Source organism: Myxocyprinus asiaticus, chromosome 5 (assembly GCF_019703515.2).
Source record: "Myxocyprinus asiaticus isolate MX2 ecotype Aquarium Trade chromosome 5, UBuf_Myxa_2, whole genome shotgun sequence".
NCBI lineage: Eukaryota > Metazoa > Chordata > Actinopteri > Cypriniformes > Catostomidae > Myxocyprinus > Myxocyprinus asiaticus.
Window position 1 is genome coordinate 27,920,201 of NC_059348.1, and position 19,195 is coordinate 27,939,395.

The 19,195-nt window shown below is 38.1% G+C and overlaps 2 protein-coding genes across 2 annotated transcripts; one reads left to right on the forward strand and one right to left on the reverse strand.

Annotated features, from left to right (window-relative positions):
* Positions 1 to 2,245: 2,245 nt before the first annotated feature.
* LOC127441393 (angiopoietin-related protein 4-like) lies at positions 2,246 to 8,289 on the forward strand. The gene is made up of 7 exons (XM_051698760.1): positions 2,246 to 2,793; positions 3,429 to 3,539; positions 3,636 to 3,726; positions 5,901 to 6,014; positions 6,211 to 6,306; positions 6,636 to 6,914; positions 7,054 to 8,289. The coding sequence occupies exons 1-7, from the start codon at positions 2,287 to 2,289 to the stop codon at positions 7,236 to 7,238; spliced, it is 1,383 nt and encodes a 460-aa protein (XP_051554720.1). The 5' UTR covers positions 2,246 to 2,286; the 3' UTR covers positions 7,239 to 8,289.
* Positions 8,290 to 10,650: 2,361 nt separating this feature from the next.
* On the reverse strand, positions 10,651 to 15,312 carry cnn2 (calponin 2). Its single transcript, XM_051698266.1, has 7 exons — positions 15,066 to 15,312; positions 13,661 to 13,782; positions 13,470 to 13,536; positions 13,216 to 13,353; positions 12,953 to 13,069; positions 12,587 to 12,733; positions 10,651 to 12,495 (listed from the first exon to the last, which is right to left on the reverse strand). Exons 1-7 carry the CDS (start codon positions 15,120 to 15,122, stop codon positions 12,220 to 12,222), a joined length of 924 nt encoding a protein of 307 aa, XP_051554226.1. The 5' UTR covers positions 15,123 to 15,312; the 3' UTR covers positions 10,651 to 12,219.
* Between the last annotated feature and the right edge of the window lie 3,883 nt (positions 15,313 to 19,195).

The window sequence follows — 19,195 nt, forward strand, 5'->3', positions numbered from 1 at the left end:
TACCCTCAACGGAATAAGGAAGATCCAAAGAAGTTAAAGGATTCATCTGTTCATGTGACAACTAACAAGGGCATTATTTGTGTGCTGTCCATTAAAATAAGGCCTTAGTAATGTTTCTGGTAACTACTGGATTGAAGTCAATTCCTCAGAAGAAAGCAATTCAGTTTGAAAACCTTTAAAAACAGGATTTTATTTTGTATTTCCTCAAGACATCCATGGCTTTTGCAGCTATAGTGCCTTTTACACATAAATCTGGGCTTTCCTCTGTGATGCAGATGTTGCGCATTTAGAATGTGGGTAAAAGGTCGTCCTGCTGGGAGTGACACCGTATTAGAGTTGGAGATGCAGCTATTTCCTGTGGTTCCGGCAGCTGGATTGTGGTGGATGACTAACTGCTGTCATCAGTGTTTCTGGGAAACTCGCAGAAAGGCCAGATACTGAATATCTTTTACATTCATATGCTAATGGCTCTGTTTGGGCTATTCAGCATCTGAAAAGACTTGAGCGATGAAAACTGCATACACTGTGCCCCGCAGATTATGCGTACATTAAGATCCCATACTGATGATTAAATGTTCTGCTTCTGACCCTTCATTAAGAAGAGGTGTGGATCATTAAATAATCAATAAAGGGATTAGGATATCCTTCACTGCCTTTCTAACTGTAGCTATCATCATGACTATGCAAGCAAACTTTGTCTTCCTTGGTTTTAATGCAGGCAGTTACTAAACAGCCAGCCAAAATATCACAAGTGATGTTAAAACATTAACAAGTACCAGGATTAATTTGGTGGGTATTCCACCAAAAGGTCTCCATGGCATTATGTGACCAGCTAAAATAACTGAAAAGTGTTCATTTTTATTGTTTCTTTTTTTATTTTCTTGTTTCATGCCATTGGCATTGAGAAAGCGGTAACACCCTGTGAGTTAAGTTTATAAGTGCTTTGTCCCTTTACTGTTCATCTGTATGCCTGAAATTCATGTGAAGTGTTTTATCACCCGCATGTAGATTATACATGCATTTAAAGCCATTTAATTATAAGTGTGTTAATGACATTTTCTGCATAGTTTTGAGTTATTAAGTCAATTTAGGGACTGTTTGTAAAATAGCCAACATATAGGTCAATTTGATGTCTGAAGTCAGTTCTATTAGACATATAATTCCAGACATGACCGACTTTAGTTTCACAAACAATAAAATCTTGGCTCCTGCTCCACAAATACAAATAAGACTTCAAATCCTGTTTTGACCAAGTCTGCAAAGTACACTCACTGTAAAAACATGCAAATCTCTCTAAAAACCTGAAATGTTGAAGTATAAACTCTGTAACACCTGTACTTTGATTTCACCCTACTGGAACAGACAACTACTCCTTTGTATCAGAAGACGACAACTACTCCTTTGTATCAGAAGACAAAACAGCTAAAACAGAGGGATATTGACTTTTAATGAGCGAGGCAAATTCTCAGGCATCACCTGTGTGATACTGAGAGGTGAGTAAGTCCAGTCTTCAGAAACCTCCATTGAATGCTGTCTTTCTGTGAGCATGAACTTTCCCCTAATTCTCACACTGTTCTGTGCTCACAGTGGAACACGTTCTCCTCGTCTCTCCACACAAAAGCCTCTGCACCACAATGACTTCATACCAGGAAAACCCAGAAGTTCATTCTGAGCAAATAAACAATGTATCTTCCTATAGACATAATATATTTTCTCTTAATCCCATCTATTTGAAAATATAAGAATGCACCAAAGTGAAATGAAAACCTTCACAATTGAGAACTGTTAGATATTTAGCATTTACAGCATACCTTAATAGTTGGACTGTTAGACTCAGGCTTTGATTAAATATCAAAAGTGAAACTGCTAATTAATGACAATCAGGCTATCAACTACTAAAAATCAAATTGTTTAAGCACAGAAATGGCAATTTAATAAAGATCAATAAATTTTCTTTATATTCATTGTTGCTGTTTGGTAGTTAAACCTACACACTTATTAAATCATAAAAATAACGAGAAATTAACAGGCTATCTGGTTGTAACCGGGTCCATTCTTACATCATGGTCCACATTAGAAGCAAATATGGTTGGGGGGGGGGGGGGGTGAAACCTGAGCAGACTCACAAACTCCCTCCAGATGGCCAGCCAATCAGAACGCCCTAGACTGCACTGGGAGGGTATAAAAATGAGTTAGCCTTCAACAGCATGAGCTTGTGCTCTTGTGAATACTGCGACAGCTGACTGGTCACCACAACAAGACAACCACAGACACAAAACAAGCAAGATGAAGGTATCACTAGCAAATCTGCTTTGCATCACTGTCTTGGCTAGCTCTGGGACAAGCTTCCCAATGGAGAGGAGAGGGGCTACCACTGGTAAAGAGAAGAGAGTTCAGTATGCAGCATGGGATGATGTCAATGTGCTTGCACATGGATTGCTGCAGCTCGGCCAGGGTCTTAAAGAGCATGTTGACAAGACCAAAGGCCAGATGAGAGATATCACCATCAAGATGAAGGTCTTCAATGTCACCGTATCTGAGCTTGGCAAGCTGACTCAGCGGCTGCATGAAGACAGCGAAGCTCTGAAAGCCAAAGCCCAAAACCTAGAAGAACGTGAAATTCTGGTCCTAAATCTGTCCAAGGATCTGCAGGAGCAGACAGAGGAACTGCTTAGAGACAGACAGAAGGACCATGAGAAAATGAATAAGCTGGAAGAAAAAGTAGATGGCACGATGCAAGGAGAGGGTCCGGAAGCTGGAAACGGCAACCACAGCGATGCACGGATCATTCAGGTATGTGAAAAATCATATTTCAACATTACATTAAAGTGAAGCTACAGTGTGTGGAAACATTTTATCTTGGACCAATTTAAGTATGCTAATGTTTGTTGGTTGTGTTTTCGCATATATTTTGATAAATGCCTCTACTAAATCCTGAACCAAACAAGAACGATGTGAATATTTAAATATGTTTAAAAAGCGTAGAGTTCTAAAATAATCTAGAACACGATGATACAGCAGACACGTGTGGCTGTGAGTGCGCTTTGTGGTATGGGCTCAAAACCGTGCTGTATGTGCAGGTAGCAGCTATTCGTGTACAAATCCAGAAGGAAAAAAAATTACATACTGACCACATGGGAAGTCTGTTTTGAAGTCCATTTAGACTGGTCCCTTCATACATGATTCAGGAAAAAAAATACTTGAACAAACTTGAAGTATTTCATACACATGCAGACGTTTCTCGTTCACAAACTCGTGCACAAACGTTGCAAGTTTACCCAACTGTTATATAACACAGTACAGAATAAAGGCTCTGTCGATTGAAACGATGATACATGTGGCGATTTAGAATTATCGTATCGGTCTATTTGTGTTTGAAAAAGTCAGTTGGGAAGACTCAGAAAACTAAATGTAATCTGATATTCCAGTGGATGCTGGAGGCGCAAAATAAGCGCATTGATGACCTGGTTGAACGCATCAAGCAGCAGCAAGAAAAACTGGACAAGCAAAATATTCGCATTCGAACACTCCAAAACCAGGTAAATATATGAACATACAGAAATATACGAAGCAGTGTGATATTCATATTAGGTCTATGGCTGTATATCCATAATATTTAATGTTATGTGCACTAGATTCAGATGAAAAATGAACGATCTTCTCTGAAACGGATTGAGGATGAAATCCATCTGAACACGAGCTCTGAACAGCGAGACTCACCTGTTGGTAAGTCGGTCTCTTTATTACACGACACCTACAATTTACAATAAGTATGATCTTACACTTAAAGTTTTTTCACGATTTACGCATTTCAATTTCATAAAATTCCATTTAATTGAACTGAGTAATCTTTATTTAAAAAATATTTTTTTTTATTAATTTAATTCTGTTAAACATTACACCATTCAATTTGATGGAATTCTGCTATGAAATTGAAATGCGTTAATCTTAAAAATAGGTAAAAAAAAAAAAAAAAGCCTTGAAGTCAGTAACATTGTTGCTGTAGTGACAAAAATACACAGGGGAAGGTGGTGCCCTTTATTAGTATAAAAAGCATGCTCAAACTTGTGCCACTTGTTTTGCACCTATGCTATTATGACTGTTATTGAGACGTAATTAAGGTGGAACATTGACAGTTAGGGGAAAGATCATGCTCAGTGTTTCCTAACACACACACACACACACACAGAGAGAGAGAGAGAGAGAGAGAGAGCGAGAGAGAGGAAGTGCTGTTTTATAGGAAGTGCCTAATAGAAAAATAAATAGCGTTAAGAACATTTTACCTACTTTTAAAAGGATGAAATGGTAGATTTAAAAGAAACTCCCTATTTCAGAGAATCATGGTCGTCTCTAAGTAGGTGAAAGGTAAACCTGGCTAAAACACATGGAATGAGGGAACAGAGCATTCATCCAAAAGAACACAATAAAGCCTCTCATGGCGAGTTCTGACATCAGTGGGATCCAAGGAATGCTTTAAAAGAAACAGTTTCCCTGGACGGCTTCCAATTGTGAGAGTTCAGCAGTCTCGGACTGTGTTAACACAGGGTCACAAAAAGGCACGAGCTCACAGGGATTTTTTGCAAATCTGGCCAAGAACTGGGGGAGTTTTTCTTTTTTCTTCTTCTTCATTTTTTCAAATATTGTATATCCTGTATCTTAGATTAGATTTCTTGGCTCTAGTCCAGTGAAAACCATAAAGTAGGGAGTGCATATTTTTGGACTGTGAACTTTGTATAGACTTTCCCTGTCGTGTGGAGACCACTACGAAAAACATGTAATTTCCCTTAGAAGACATGTAACCTTTACCCTAGATCTGTCAGACTACCCCCCCCCTTCAGCCCCCCTTCTTCAGCACATCCATGCTTTGTAGTCAATAAGAAGTGTGCCAGACTTGAGAAGACCACAGACACTTAATGCCATATGGTTTGATTTGAGCCCCTGTTTGGCTTAAATCTGTGCCATTAATTAGTTTAGTGTTTTTGGAAAACAAATAAACCACATACAGTTAGTCTATTTTATCTTGCTGTATTAATTAGCATTACTGAACATATAAATCCGAACATATACAGTATATATATGATATACGCAGAGGACTGTTATTGTTCACGAATGTAGGGTGTCCTATTTTATCAGGTTAAACAGCACAGGAGCCAAACACATATATTTTTTGGCATCTGCCTTGCATCTGAAACAGCCCCTCGAGGGCAATGCAGTATAGCATCTCAAATAGCAGCAGCAGCCACGGCATTACTGGATCACTCGCTGTCCATGCATTGTGATGTCAGCAGAGGGGTGCTGTGCATGTGAAGGATGCGTGGAGGGCTGAACAAGAGGGGGCTGGGAGGGAGGAATGCTCACAGAGCTCTGTGTAATCTATTGCTCTGAGGGAAATCTCTGCTTGGGAACTGGGGGAAAGGTCATGTTTACACCCTCAATTGTTCCGGCCAGGTCAATCCTCACATGTGGAACTGCCTTTGTTAGGCAAATGTTTGCAAGGTGATAACTTGGCTGAAAGAGGTAAACAGCATAGCGCCCATATTGCACTTTGTAACTGAGTGAGCCACATACCAGCAGCTGACCAAGCTGAGAGAAATATTTGTCAATGTGCACTATTTTGGACAAAGATGGTATTTGTTTTAGAACAACACGTCAAAAGATTTGGACTATTGCCCTGGAATTCAAAACAATCTCCAAGTGGGTCTCTGGGTACTTGGAAGTTCAAGGTTCTGTGTTCAAGATAAGAAGTTAGTTTACTATTAAACAATAAGATAAACACTTATACTGGTCGCGAGAGTAATTTCCAGCCCGTGCCAACTATGAAATCTCTATTTGAATACAAGCTTGGATACAAGTGATTTGTAGATGAGTGAATGTGTTTGTTTTGTTTTTGTGTCTTTCAGCAATGGCCTCTGACTGTCATGAGTTGTTTCTAAGGGGTGAGACCTCAAGCGGGCTTTACACCATCCAGCCACCTGACTCGCAGCCATTTGAGGTCTTCTGTGAAATGACACCCGGTAAGTGGAGCACCTCAATGCCATTTCACTCATCCCCTTAGATGCCCTCTCAATAAAGGAATACTTTAAGCATGACTATTTAGAATGACGTCTTTGTCGGTAAAGCATGGGCTAGACATTGCAAATGTCCTCCCCAGCCCCCAACATATGACTCCGAACATTCTGTAATCCTCTTGCTTTGTGTTGTTGTCTATAGAGGGTGGATGGACAGTCATCCAGAGACGCCACGATGGATCTGTAAACTTTGATCAACTTTGGCAGGCCTATGAGAGTGGCTTCGGAAGCCTGAATGGTAAGAATCCTGTGTTATTTGTGTTTATTGTAGGACACAAGAAACTGCCCGAACTTTGCATGTACCACAGAGACTCTTTGCCCTCAGCACAGTGCACTTTGATTAAGAAGAAGTGATTTAGCCACTTATGTAGGGATGTAGCCAGTTTAAGAATAGAGGATCTGATCAGTCCGTATTGGAGAGGAAACACTGACAAATCCCAGATCCTTAATGCCCTTAAATTGTTTAATTACACAGAGTGACTAAATCTCCTGTCCTAGACTTAAAGAACCAGAGTACAAGTTTGAGTTTCAATAACATTTCTAAAAAAATGTCCTTGTTACTTTCAGGTGAGTTCTGGCTTGGTCTAGAGAAGATTCACTCTGTGTCTAAAGGTGGCAACTACATCCTCAAGGTTCAGTTTTCTGACTGGAGGGATGAGAGTCAGACCATTATGTACCCATTCCATCTGAAAGGTGAGAAGAGCAACTATTCTCTGCACATTCTGGAAAGGCGAGCTGGGAACCTGGAGAGCCCTCTCTCCACTGAAGCATCCGGAGTTCCCTTCTCCACCCGCGACAAAGACAACGATCAGAAGAACGACCTCAACTGTGCCAAACAACTGTCAGGTAATATTTTTACATATATATATATATATATATATAATTTTTTTCTTTTTTTGGCTGAGGAATATTTATGGTATATGAACATGGGCCATAAAATGTGTGTGTCTTCCTCGTTCTAATATGTTTCCTTTTTGCTTTCTAGGTGGTTGGTGGTTTAGCAACTGTGGTCACTCTAACCTGAACGGCAGGTATTTTGTAACCCCTGCACCAAAGCAAAGGCACCAGAGAAAACAAGGAGTGTTCTGGAAGACTTGGCGTGGTCGTTACTACCCACTGAAAACTACCACAATGATGATTGCGCCCGCTGAGATTGAGAACAAGTCATAGGTTCATCTCTGAACCAATCACTCAAGAGACCTTAACCAATGATATGGGTGGAGGAAACTGCCATTCATAACCAGCCAAAATAACTGACTGGTGCTGAAAATGTCTAAAGCTCTATTAGGAGTGTCTTCCAATCTTCAGATTGTTTGTTAGAACAGACCGTTGAAGTCTGAAGTATGAATGTCTATGAAGATATGAGATGGGTGGACACTCAAATCCCAGTCTGAGCAAGAATTTATTCTGTTATCTAATGAGATTGGGAATAATTAAACATGCCTGCAGCTCTGCAAGAAGCAGCATGTATTATAAATTGCAGGCCACTGTGAGGATCTGCAACATGTTTAGACATTTCTGGTTGGGAGGCTAAAAAGAGCTGATGGTTTAGCACCATTGTGAGCACTACCAACAGCTAAAAGAGCTTGGGGGAAAAATTTGACTCACAAAAAGAACCTCTTGCCTCTAAAAATGTGGACCATATAAGCTAAAAAAGCTTAAGCCAGTACTTTTGAAAATGCTTATTGTAAAGACACTGTTTATCTTAAGGCATCATCCACAGACAAAGACATGCATTACTAGATCTGCAGAACATTGAATGATTTTTTGCCTGTCAGTCATTTCAAGTATTCAAATATGCAAGTTATTTTCTGGAACACATGCTATCTTTCAAAAGCTTAAATGATCTGAGACTACTTGTGAATTTTCCTGTTTTGAAATCAAATCTAAAGAGGAGTATTTTTCAGTCACATTGACTGCCTTTAAATGTCTATAGTTGTCACTTCTCTGTAAATAACTGAAATATACATTTAGCATTACAGCTGTATTCTTGCCAACTTCAAAAGGTCATGCTTTGATTCCCATATTATTTAAATGTTGTACAAATCATTATGTATTTCTTTTTCTTTTGCTTATAATTTATGTTTCTCAAAAAAGTTATACATTTTTTATTGTTTTTATAAAAATGTTGGTCTTAATGAAGAGGCCAATAAATATTGATTTTATAAAAAAATTAATAAAAAAATAATCATTGTCATTAAAGTTCACATCTTGCACCAAATATTTCTGAACAGCATTTAAAAAATGGTATACTATTAATGCAAACTAAATAGGTTCTGTCTCAAGTATAAAGACAAAGATTCAGCAGATGTACATAGTTCTAATCAGACCTAAGGTTTTAAGTGCATTTTAAACACTGTTGAGATGGCAGGTGATAGTGGAATGTCTTGACAGTGCTCAAGCTTGCACAGTGCCCCAAAGCAAAGTAATACAGTCACAAATATAATTTACCAGGTGGCTGCAAAATATACCCATAACTCATCCATGCAGCAGTGAGAAAAGATGCCACACATGAACTTTGCTTTACATAAGTACTATTTCTTGCTTTTCAATACTTAATTTCCATGGAAGTGTAAAGTTTGTTATATTCCGAATGCTGTAGAACATTTCCTTTACTTCTAATGGCATGGGTGGATCTGATATAAAATAAGCTCCATTAAATCCCTATTTGCATTGCCCAGATAGAGGGTAGAGATCTTGTTACCAGTCAACACTTATAAAACCAACTCTTAAATCACAGGACAGATGATTCTCTGACTTTTTTGTTTGAACTAAAGTAACAACGACGACTGTGTCCTTGAATGTTCCTTAAGTTGTAGTGCCATGTGGTCTTAACTACACGTGAACCTTACTTAATGAGAATCAGCTTATTCTGCTATCTCAACTTTAAGTAATCAAGATGCATTGGCTTCCGAGTGTCACACTCAATGCTTCACACCAAAGCGAAATTCCTAATGTGCCAAATCGCCACTAATGTGCTTTCAGTAACTTATTAACAGGCAAGTGTTTGAATGGTTTAAGAGAAAAACAAGTGTGGACCTCTTTTTACTTCAGAAAGAAAAAAGTAATCTTTTCTACCTATAATAACCTATCATACCGATATATCAGAAAATAATTGTGGTCTACATGTGAAATCTGTCTTTATAATAAAATATAGATGCTGATGGCCTTCACAGGCTTAAAGGCAGAAGATTATGCACATTATCCTGCCAAAGCATACAAATAGCCACATGTCATTTAGCAAAGCGGAACTGATGTTGTGAGGCAAGGTCACTGCATACTCTATAGTTTCTGTATGTACAGCACAGAACTAACAGAAAATCAGACCATTTCACAAACATAAAGACTTGTGTTTCATAATATAACATCCATTATGTTTAGCTATTATGTTTCCTAAAGCTTGCTTCAATAGTAATTCTTTCTATTTGCACCATTAATGTACTGTTACTCTGTTAAGAGCCAGTGGGGCAGAAGCATTTATGAAAAAAAAATCAAATAAATAATAATAATAAAAAATGTAATTCACTTCATTCAGTTATATTTTAACTTTGTCATTAACCCTCATTAATCCCAAAGGCCCCTCAGTATTTCACCCTTTGTTGTTTTGTATTGGGTTTCCATGTTTGTTTTGCATTTCACTAAAAGCCACTGAACAATTAGCTTCCCATCTCTGAAGTCAAAACTTTCTACTCCCTCAGAATAAAAAAATAAATAAAAAAAAGAAGAAGAAAAAGGGCCTGGCATGGTTTTCTACTCATAGAACAAACTAATAAATAGCAAACACATTTCACTTTTGGATAATGAGACATGTTGAGACATTTTGAAATTATAGATATTTTTGCTGTTTAAGGAGAACCCTGAAAAGATGACATGTGTTACAATGTTATCTGTTTCACAGGCTATGCTAAAGTCTACCTGCTTCGACAGGAGTCTGGATGATAAATCAGTCGGAGGCATGAGGGAGAGGAAAGCTGCACGTCAACATGGAATGCAGGATTTCAGTTGCATAGAGAGATATTATCGTTTTGAGATAGTGATCTTGACAAGCCTGTTTGTGAAGAGGCAAAAGTAAGCCCTTAAAATTACAAATTTGCACCTGTGATGACAAAACCTAGGCCGCCAACAACATAAAAATCGCAACCTCAGGCAGTACAAATATATCGGAGAAATGGTAAAACAGCGCCACCTGGTGAAATCTACAAAAATATCTTATGCCTGACTATCTGTCTAGGTTCAAGCCTTAGATGCTGAACCAATCAGCGGTGAGTAAAATGACATCTCTGTCTCTTAAAGCACACAAATAAAACCTTAGAAATCCACAAAATCGACTATTCACGATAAATTATTTGAGAATCTAATGTAGATTTTCAGCAGATAGAGTGTTTACCCTCTTTAGTCATAGCAAAACATATCTTTGAAAATATAAACATAATATATTAGGCTATCTATAAAACAGCCAGTAAGATTAATATGATACCTGTAAAAAAATTAATCGTTTTAAAAAAATTAAAAGCTCAAGATTGCTATGGAAAGGGGTATTTTACTTGGAAGTTATAATAATATAAGCAGCACACAAAATACGTCTTTTTATAACACATCTTTTATTATAAGCATATTCTTTACTACATCCATCGTATTCCATGAAAACAACAACAGATATTTTCATTTATTTATGTGATCTGGGTAGACTTTAAAATGTCCGTGTCTAGTACAAAAGGAAAAGGTTTTTGACTGGTTTATATGGAATGATAATAAGTGTCACTTCTGGCATTTATAAAAATATTCAAATACTGTGGAGGGAGAAAAGTAGTGAATCCAGTTCATAATTTGGAATGTTCAAGGCTCATAATGTTGTTCTTCAATTTCCTTTCACAATACTATAATGATAATAATAAAAAAAGAAAACTCCAGTTGATCTGGCTCTATAAAGAGAGAAATATTACATAAAGTTATACAATATCTAATAGAGACAAATAACAGTGAGGGTAAAATGACCTCTTGAAAATACATTGTACAAATGTCATATTGCATGTGAGACTTCAACGTCTAGGACAATAACTGTATTATAAAACATAAACCACATTCACATTTCCTCACATCAACTGAGGAAGTCAGTGGCGGATTTAGGCATGGGTGACATGGGCAGTTGCCCAGGGTGGTATCTTGCGGGGCGGCAGCACGAGGCACCCACACAGACCCCCGGTCAACAACTTTGGGGGCGTGTTGAAGCGGGTTTTGCCCAAGGCGCCATACAAGCTAGAACCACTACTGGAGGAAGCATAATATTTGGGACCTCAAAAGCAGAAATGACTCAGAAATGTTGCTGAAATGACAGGTAAAACATTCCTTTTTAGTACATCTCAGGAATGTGTTCTTACTTTTCAACTTAAAAACACAAGATTAAATACCGCTGGGGCAATAGGCTATTAAAATAAGACAATGGATCACATAACTCCAGAAAAAGTTCACCAGAACTCGGCACTATTATAAAACTCAGCCTTTAACTGTAACTGCAAAAATTCACCTTCACATGCTCAACTGAGCAAAAAAAAAAAAATTTTTGCAAAATGATTTTGAACCCCTGAGCATGTTCTATATTCAATTAATGAATCAAGCTCCTATGACGCTCTTTGTAGTCAATCCTTAATATCAAATTTCTTCAGAACAGCTAGATTATAAAAAAAAAAATACAATTAAAAATTCAGCATTTTGAGATTAAGTGAATATAACTGTACAGTAACCCCCTTTCATACTTGTGTTTAACATCCAAGCAGGGATCATCGTTTTGAAGTAAATAAAAACTAAACTGACAATTAAGCAAATACTAAATATTATTATAGCGATTGTGCAATTAAATGACTGTCATTCGAACCATATAAAATACAAAAAATATCAATGAATGCAACACTTAAGTGATATGTTTTGTAGGCCTCTACCTTAAAATGGACAAAGCATACTGTTTTATAAAAAGAACATCATTATACTTAAAACAAAAATGATATGTTCTATATTGGTCACTTTCATAGAGCAACTATATACCACAGACACCACATTTATTGTGGTGTAATGGCATGTTTTGGGTCTTGTTTGCAAGGAAGTGCTAACTTCCATTTAGCTTCATATTCGGCCTTAGAGCCTGTGATTGGTCAATTCAATAATCTTGACCATCATCCTGGTAACCCTGGTACCCCTCATCTTGGTAATCCATGTAGCCACCAGCATCAACCCCTTCTCCAGTTGCACTTGGCACACCTTTGGGGCAGTATTTGGCATCGTAGATTTGGCGGCCTAGCCCGAAGTTTTGCCCGCTCTGATTGGCCCCTTGAGTGTAGCCCATTTGCAGAGACATGGTGGAGTTGTCACACTTGTCAGTGCCACTTTTCTGGTCGTAGATGGCACGACGGGTACCTGGCGCTGTCATGCCGGCCTGAAAGGAACAGATAAAAAAATTAGATACAAATAATTCATTAAAATCTCATACATCATAAATCATAGGCCACATGGATGGTGGTACTTACTTGGCTCGCACCCTTGTTTGTTCCCATTTGAAGGCTGATGGTTGAATGGTCCATTGGTGGGAGAATGTGTGCCTTGGGATCATAGAGGTGCCTTCTGGTACCATAGGCATTCATTCCAGCTTGACTTGCACATTTATTTGTTCCCATCTTTAGAAAGACATTCATACGAGTTACGAATGACCTTGTGTAGGTGCATGTTTATTTTCCAGCTGTACTTACATCAAGCTAATTAACTTGTATTCACACCCTACTAACATGGGTACTATATTGTGATTCTGATTCATATGGTGTAAGATTATTTTTACCTTTGGTAATGAGAGAAACTTGGTTGTACATAGTCACTCCACCATTCAATACAGATCATACCTGTAGTCCAATAACACATTGCCCAGCTTTCATTTTCTCCTCATCAAATGCCCTCTCCTGCTTCTCTGCATACTTCACTCCAATGTCAACACTTGAGTGACTACCCTTGGTTTTAGCCTATATACACATGGTAAATGCAAGAGAATCTTTAAGTTCCAAATTCATATAAAATGTCCAACTTTGAGAGGGACTGTTGAAAAGCAAAATATTAAGGTTAGGTGGTTGTTCTTTGAAATTATATCATTTAGAGGTGAAACACATACCATGCCAGCAAGAGCCAGGAGGGTGGTCTGAACCTGCGTCATATTTCCATTCTCAAAAATATCATTGGCCTCAAAAATATCATGGGGTTTGAGACCATATGTGGTGATTGCTTTGATGAAGTTTGTCAGGTTCTCCAGCTGCAACAGAAAAGCAATAGCTAACTGAGAACATCACACACATCATAACCTTATACTGGAAGTGATTTTGGTGCTTTTGTTTGTGTGTTTTCAAGTAATGGGAAAGGTCAGCTCACCTGATGCCAATTTTGGGATGATTGGTTGATCTTTTTCACAGACCCTGGCTGAAGTTTGTTGATGAGCCTTTAAGGAAAGATCAAGAACTTTCACTTAAGCAAACGTATATTGTAAAACTGCCTTTGAAGACACATGATGGGCAAAAATCATAAATAAACATAAATAAATGCAAACACAACACTAAACTTACTCGCAGAGTATGACACCATTTTTTAAGCCCTTCTGGAAGTCATCTCCGATTGACCGTCCTGTAATGTCTTCAATCCAAATTCGTAATTCTTCCTCTTTTTGGGAGTCATACTTCTGTGCAATCTAGTGGAAAGATGGATATGACAGCAGTTAATAAACATAGAAAGCAAGATAGCATATATCATAGTTCTACGGTTCTCTATGTTGTACCTCCATTAGAACATCCGCTCAACATAAGATTATTTCTTTGATTTTCCACATTATATAAACAAACAGGGTGTGGGTAAATAAGATAATTACATTCATGTCTTAAATTATCAAAATATATGATAGTGTAGGCCTATCTAACACCATTTATCTATCAGGCTACTGTATGAACTGTTAACTTAACCGATACCAAGTGTTACTACACAATATCCGTGAAGAGAAACGTGAACTAACAGCAGTATCGCCAAGCACAAACTGTCCAAATGTCCCAAGGATAGTAAAACCTGAGATCACCTACGTTGTGAGGACCAGCCAGCGGTCCTCACAAGGGAAATGTTATATTAAATGATGTTTTTTTGAAAATGTAAAAATGCAAAAAGGTTTCTGTGAGGGTCAGGTTTAGGGTTAAGGTTAGGGGATAGAATCTATAGTTTGTACAGTATAAAAATCAATATGTCTATGGAGGGTCCTCATAAGGATAGCTAAACCAACATGTGTGTGTGTGTGTGTGTGTGTGGGCAGGTTTAAGTGATTTACAGGGACTTTTTTTTTAGGTTACAAACTGGTAATTACAAGGGTATAATGCTATAAATGTGGTTTATGAGGACATTTATAGTGTCCCCATAATTTAAATCGCTTAAAAAACATACTAAACGATGTTTTATTGAAAATGTAAAAATGCAGAATGTTTTTTGTGAGGGTTAGGTTTACGGGTAGGGTTAGGGGATAGAATATAAAGTCTGTACAGTATAAAAATCAATATGTCTATGGAGGGTCCTCATAATGATAGCTGCACCAACATGTGTTAGTGTGTGTGTGTGTGTGTGTGTGTGTGTTTTCAGGCCAGATTACAATGACATATTTTAGCATCGAGGCAACGCCCCAATAATTACTTGAGAACTTTCTTAAATGTTTCCTTGACATTCTCAACGAATATCCCCTTTTCACTTGCTTAGATTTGGTAATATTTTAAGAAATAATCATAATTCGATATGCAAGAAATTAAGCGTGCATAGTTACACATGTGTCACATTTTAACACGACAGGAAGTTTAGTAAACATTCCATGAAATACTTTAGCTTGATCGGAATGACACTGGTCGACTCTCCGGCTAAATAATAGCTACAATATCCCAAATACAATACATAAAATCTGTTTTAATGACTGTTTTAAAATATTTTGTAAATTATTACACATACCTTGCTTTTCACTTCCGCTGAAAACCCGTACGCGGGACCTCTGTTGAACGTGGACATTGTCAGCAACAAAAACAGCCAAAGTTTAAAAACAAATAGTTGCTAGTCGCGTTTCCTGAACTGAAAGAATGACTTCGGGAAAATTTGTTAAATTTGCTTTCTTTACTGTTATAACTTATGTAGATCCTGTACTTCCCCTGATGTATCTGGCCGTCAATGAGAACAGACGTTCGATACATACCCCGCCCATTTCTTTCTTGGCCGTGATTGATATCAAAAACTCCATATATGGCACTAAAGTACCGAATTCCTTTACATGGGAGTATCCCTGTGTCCGTCCTGGAATTCCAGACGCGTGGAAGCTGAGGAATGAGTCACCTTTGGAAATACAACAGCAGGCTACTGAATGATGTCACTAATTTTCATGAAATATTTATCTGGAATGTTGAGAAAGCAACGCAAATGAGCGAGGAACGCAATTATGCAATGAAGTCATACATGGAATCAATGATTTGAAAGATTGCTTAGTATAACACACTTTTATGCCACTCAGCGACGAACATTAAAGGGATAGGCCTAGTTCACCCAAAAATGAAAATTGAGTCACCATTTACTCACCCTCAGGTCGTTTCAAACCCATTCAACTTTCTTTCTGTAGAACACATAAGAGAAGAAATTTAAGAGAATGTAGACAGTGCTCTTTGATTTTTTTTGTTTTGATTCTACACTCTTTTTTTCCATCGGTTCTCTTTGTAAACATGCACAAGAACGCATTCAGAGCACTGACTCCATTCTTCATAATATGTCCTCTTGTATACCACGAAAGGAAGTAATAAGAGATTAGAATGATATGAGGGTGAGTAAAATGATGACAGAATTTTCATTTCTGGGTAAAAAAATACTAAGTCATTTCTAAAATAATAATAAATATTAAGTATATTCCAGTTATTATTTTGGGTTCTCTGCAAAGTTATAATAAGACAGAAGATGAAAGATGACACAAAATTTGATCTATATATACACAGCAAACTTAAAGGTGTTGTTCACCAAAAAATGAAAATTCTCTCATTTACTCATCCTCATGTCATCCCAGTGTATGACTTTCTTTCTTCTGCAGAACACAAATGAAGATTTTTAGAAGAATATCTCAGCTCCATTGGTCCTTGCAATGCAAGAGAATGGTGATCAGTCCTTTGTTCCTCCAAAAAGCACATAAAGAAAACATAGAAGTAATCCATACGTTTCCAGTGGTTAAATCCATATATTCAGAGTGATATACACCAGCGGCCAAAAGTTTGGAATAATGTACAGATTTTGCTGGTTCGGAAGGAAATTGGTACTTTAATTCGCCAAAGTGGCATTCAGCTGATCACAAAGTATAGTCAGGACATTACTGATGTAAAAAAACAGCACCATCACTATTTGAAAAAAGTCATTTTTAATCAAATCTAGACAGGCCCTCATTTCCAGCAGCCATCACTCCAACACCTTATTCTTGAGTAATCATGCTAAACTGCTAATTTGTTACAAGAAAATCACTTTCCATTATATCAAACACAGCTGAAAGCTATTTGGTTCATTACAGTGCATCCGCAAAGTATTCATAGCGCTTCACTTTTTCCACATTTTGTTATGTTACAGCCTTATTCCAAAATTGATTAAATTCATTATTTTCCTCAATTCTACAAACAATACCCCATAATGATAACGTGAAAGAAGTTTGTTTGAAATCTTTGCAAATTTATAAAAAGAAAAAAAAAAAAAAAAAAAAACACATGTACATAAGTATTCACAGCTTTTGCTCAATACTTTGTTGAAGCACCTTTGGCACCAATTACAGCCTCAAGTCTTTTTGAGTATGATGCTACAAGCTTGGCACACCTATTTTTGGGCAGTTTCTCCCACAGCCATTTTCAGATCTCTCCAGAGATGTTCAGTCGGGTTCAAGTCTGGGCTCTGGCTGGGCCACTCAAGGACATTCACAGAGTTGTCCCGTAGCCACTCCTTTGTTATCTTGGCTGTGTGCTTAGGGTCGTTGTCCTGTTGGAAGACGAACCTTCGCCCCAGTCTGAGGTCCAGAGCGCTCTGGAGCAGGTTTTCATCAAGGATGACTCTATACATTGCTGCATTCATCTTTCCCTCAATCCTGACTAGTCTCCCAGTTCCTGCCACTGAAAAACATCCCCACAGCATAATGCTGCCACCACCATGCTTCACTGTAGGGATGGTATTGGCCAGGTGATGAGCAGTGCCTGGTTTCCTCCAGACATGACGCTTGCCATTCAGGCCAAAGAGTTCAATCTTTGTTTCTCATGGTCTGAGAGTCCTTCAGGTGCCTTTTGGCAAACTCCAGGCGGGCTGTCATGTGCCTTTTACTGAGGAGTGGCTTCCATCTGGCCACTCTACCATACAGGCCTGATTGGTGGAGTGCTGCAGAGATGGTTGTTCTTCTGGAAGGTTCTCCTCTTTCCACAGAGAAATGCTGGAGCTCTGTCAGAGTGACCATAGGGTTCTTGGTCACCTCCCTGACTAAGGCCCTTCTCCCCCGATCGCTCAGTTTGGCCAGGCGGCCAGCTCTAGGAAGAGTCCTGGTGGTTCCAAACTTCTTCCATTTACGGATGATTGAGGCCACTGTGCTCATTGGGACCTTCAATGCTGCAGAACTTTTCTGTACCCTTCCCCAGATCTGAGCCTCGATACAATCCTGTCTCGGAGGTCTACAGACAATTCCTTGAACTTCATGGCTTGGTTTGTGCTCTAACATGCACTGTTAACTGTGGGACCTTATATAGACAGGTGTGTGCCTTTCCAAATCGTGTCCAATCAACTGAATTTACCACAGGTGGACTCCAATCATGTTGTAGAAACATCTCAAGGATGATCAGTGGAATCAGGATGCATCTGAGCTCAATTCTGAGTGTCATGGCAAAGGCTGTGAATACTTATGTAAATGTGATTTTTTATTTTATTATTTTTTTTTTTAATAAATTTGCAAAGTTTTCAAACAAACTTCTTTCACGTTGTCATTATGGGGTATTGTTTGTAGAATTTTGAGGAAAATAATTAATTTAATCCATTTTGGAATAAGGCTGTAACAAAATGTGGAAAAAGTGAAGTGCTGTGAATACTTTCCAGATGCACTGTAAACGAAGCTTAACATTGTCTTTGTGTTTGTTTTTGAGTTGCCACAGAATGCAATAGACTGGCATGTTTTAAGGTCAATATTAGGTCAAAAATGGCAAAAAAAGAAAAAGCTTTCTCTAGAAACTCGTCAGTCAATCATTGTTTGAGGAATGAAGGCTATACAATGCTTGAAAATGCCAAAAAATTTAAGATTTTATTCAAAGGTGTACACTACAGTCTTCAAAGACAAAGGACAACTGGCTCTAACAAGGACAGAAAGAGATGTGGAAGGCCAGATGTACAACTAAACAAGAGGATAAGTACATCAGAGTCTCTAGTTTGAGAAATAGACACCTCACATTTCCTCAGCTGACAGCTTCATTGAATTCTACCCGCCCAACACCAGTTTCATGTACAACAGTAAAGAGAAGACTCAGGGGTGCAGGCCTTATGGGAAGAATTGCAAAGAAAAAGACACTTTTGAAACAGAAAAACAAAAAGAAAAGGTTTGAGTTGGCAAAGAAACACAGACATTGGACAACAGATAATTGGAAAAGAGTGTTATGGATCTTAACCTCATTGAGCTGTTGTGGAATCAGCTAGACTGTAAGGTGCATGAGAAGTGCCCGACAAGACAGACACATCTATGGCAAGTGCTACAGGAAGCGTGGAGTGAAATATCACCTGAGTATCTGGACAAACTGACAGCTAGAATGCCAAGGATCTGCAAAGCTGTCATTGCTGCACATGGAGGATTTTTTATGAGAACTCTTTGAAGTAGTTTAAGAAGTTCTGAGCATTTTTTTCAAATTGTAATAGTAATTTTTCACATTATTAATGTCCTGACTATACATTGTGATCAGTTGAATGCCACTTTGGTGAATAAAAGTACCAATTTCTTTCCATAAGAGCAAAATCTGCACATTATTCCAAAATTTTGGCCACCAGTGTAGGTGTGAAACAGAGAAAATTTAAGTCCCTTTTTTACACTAAATCTCTACTTTCAATTT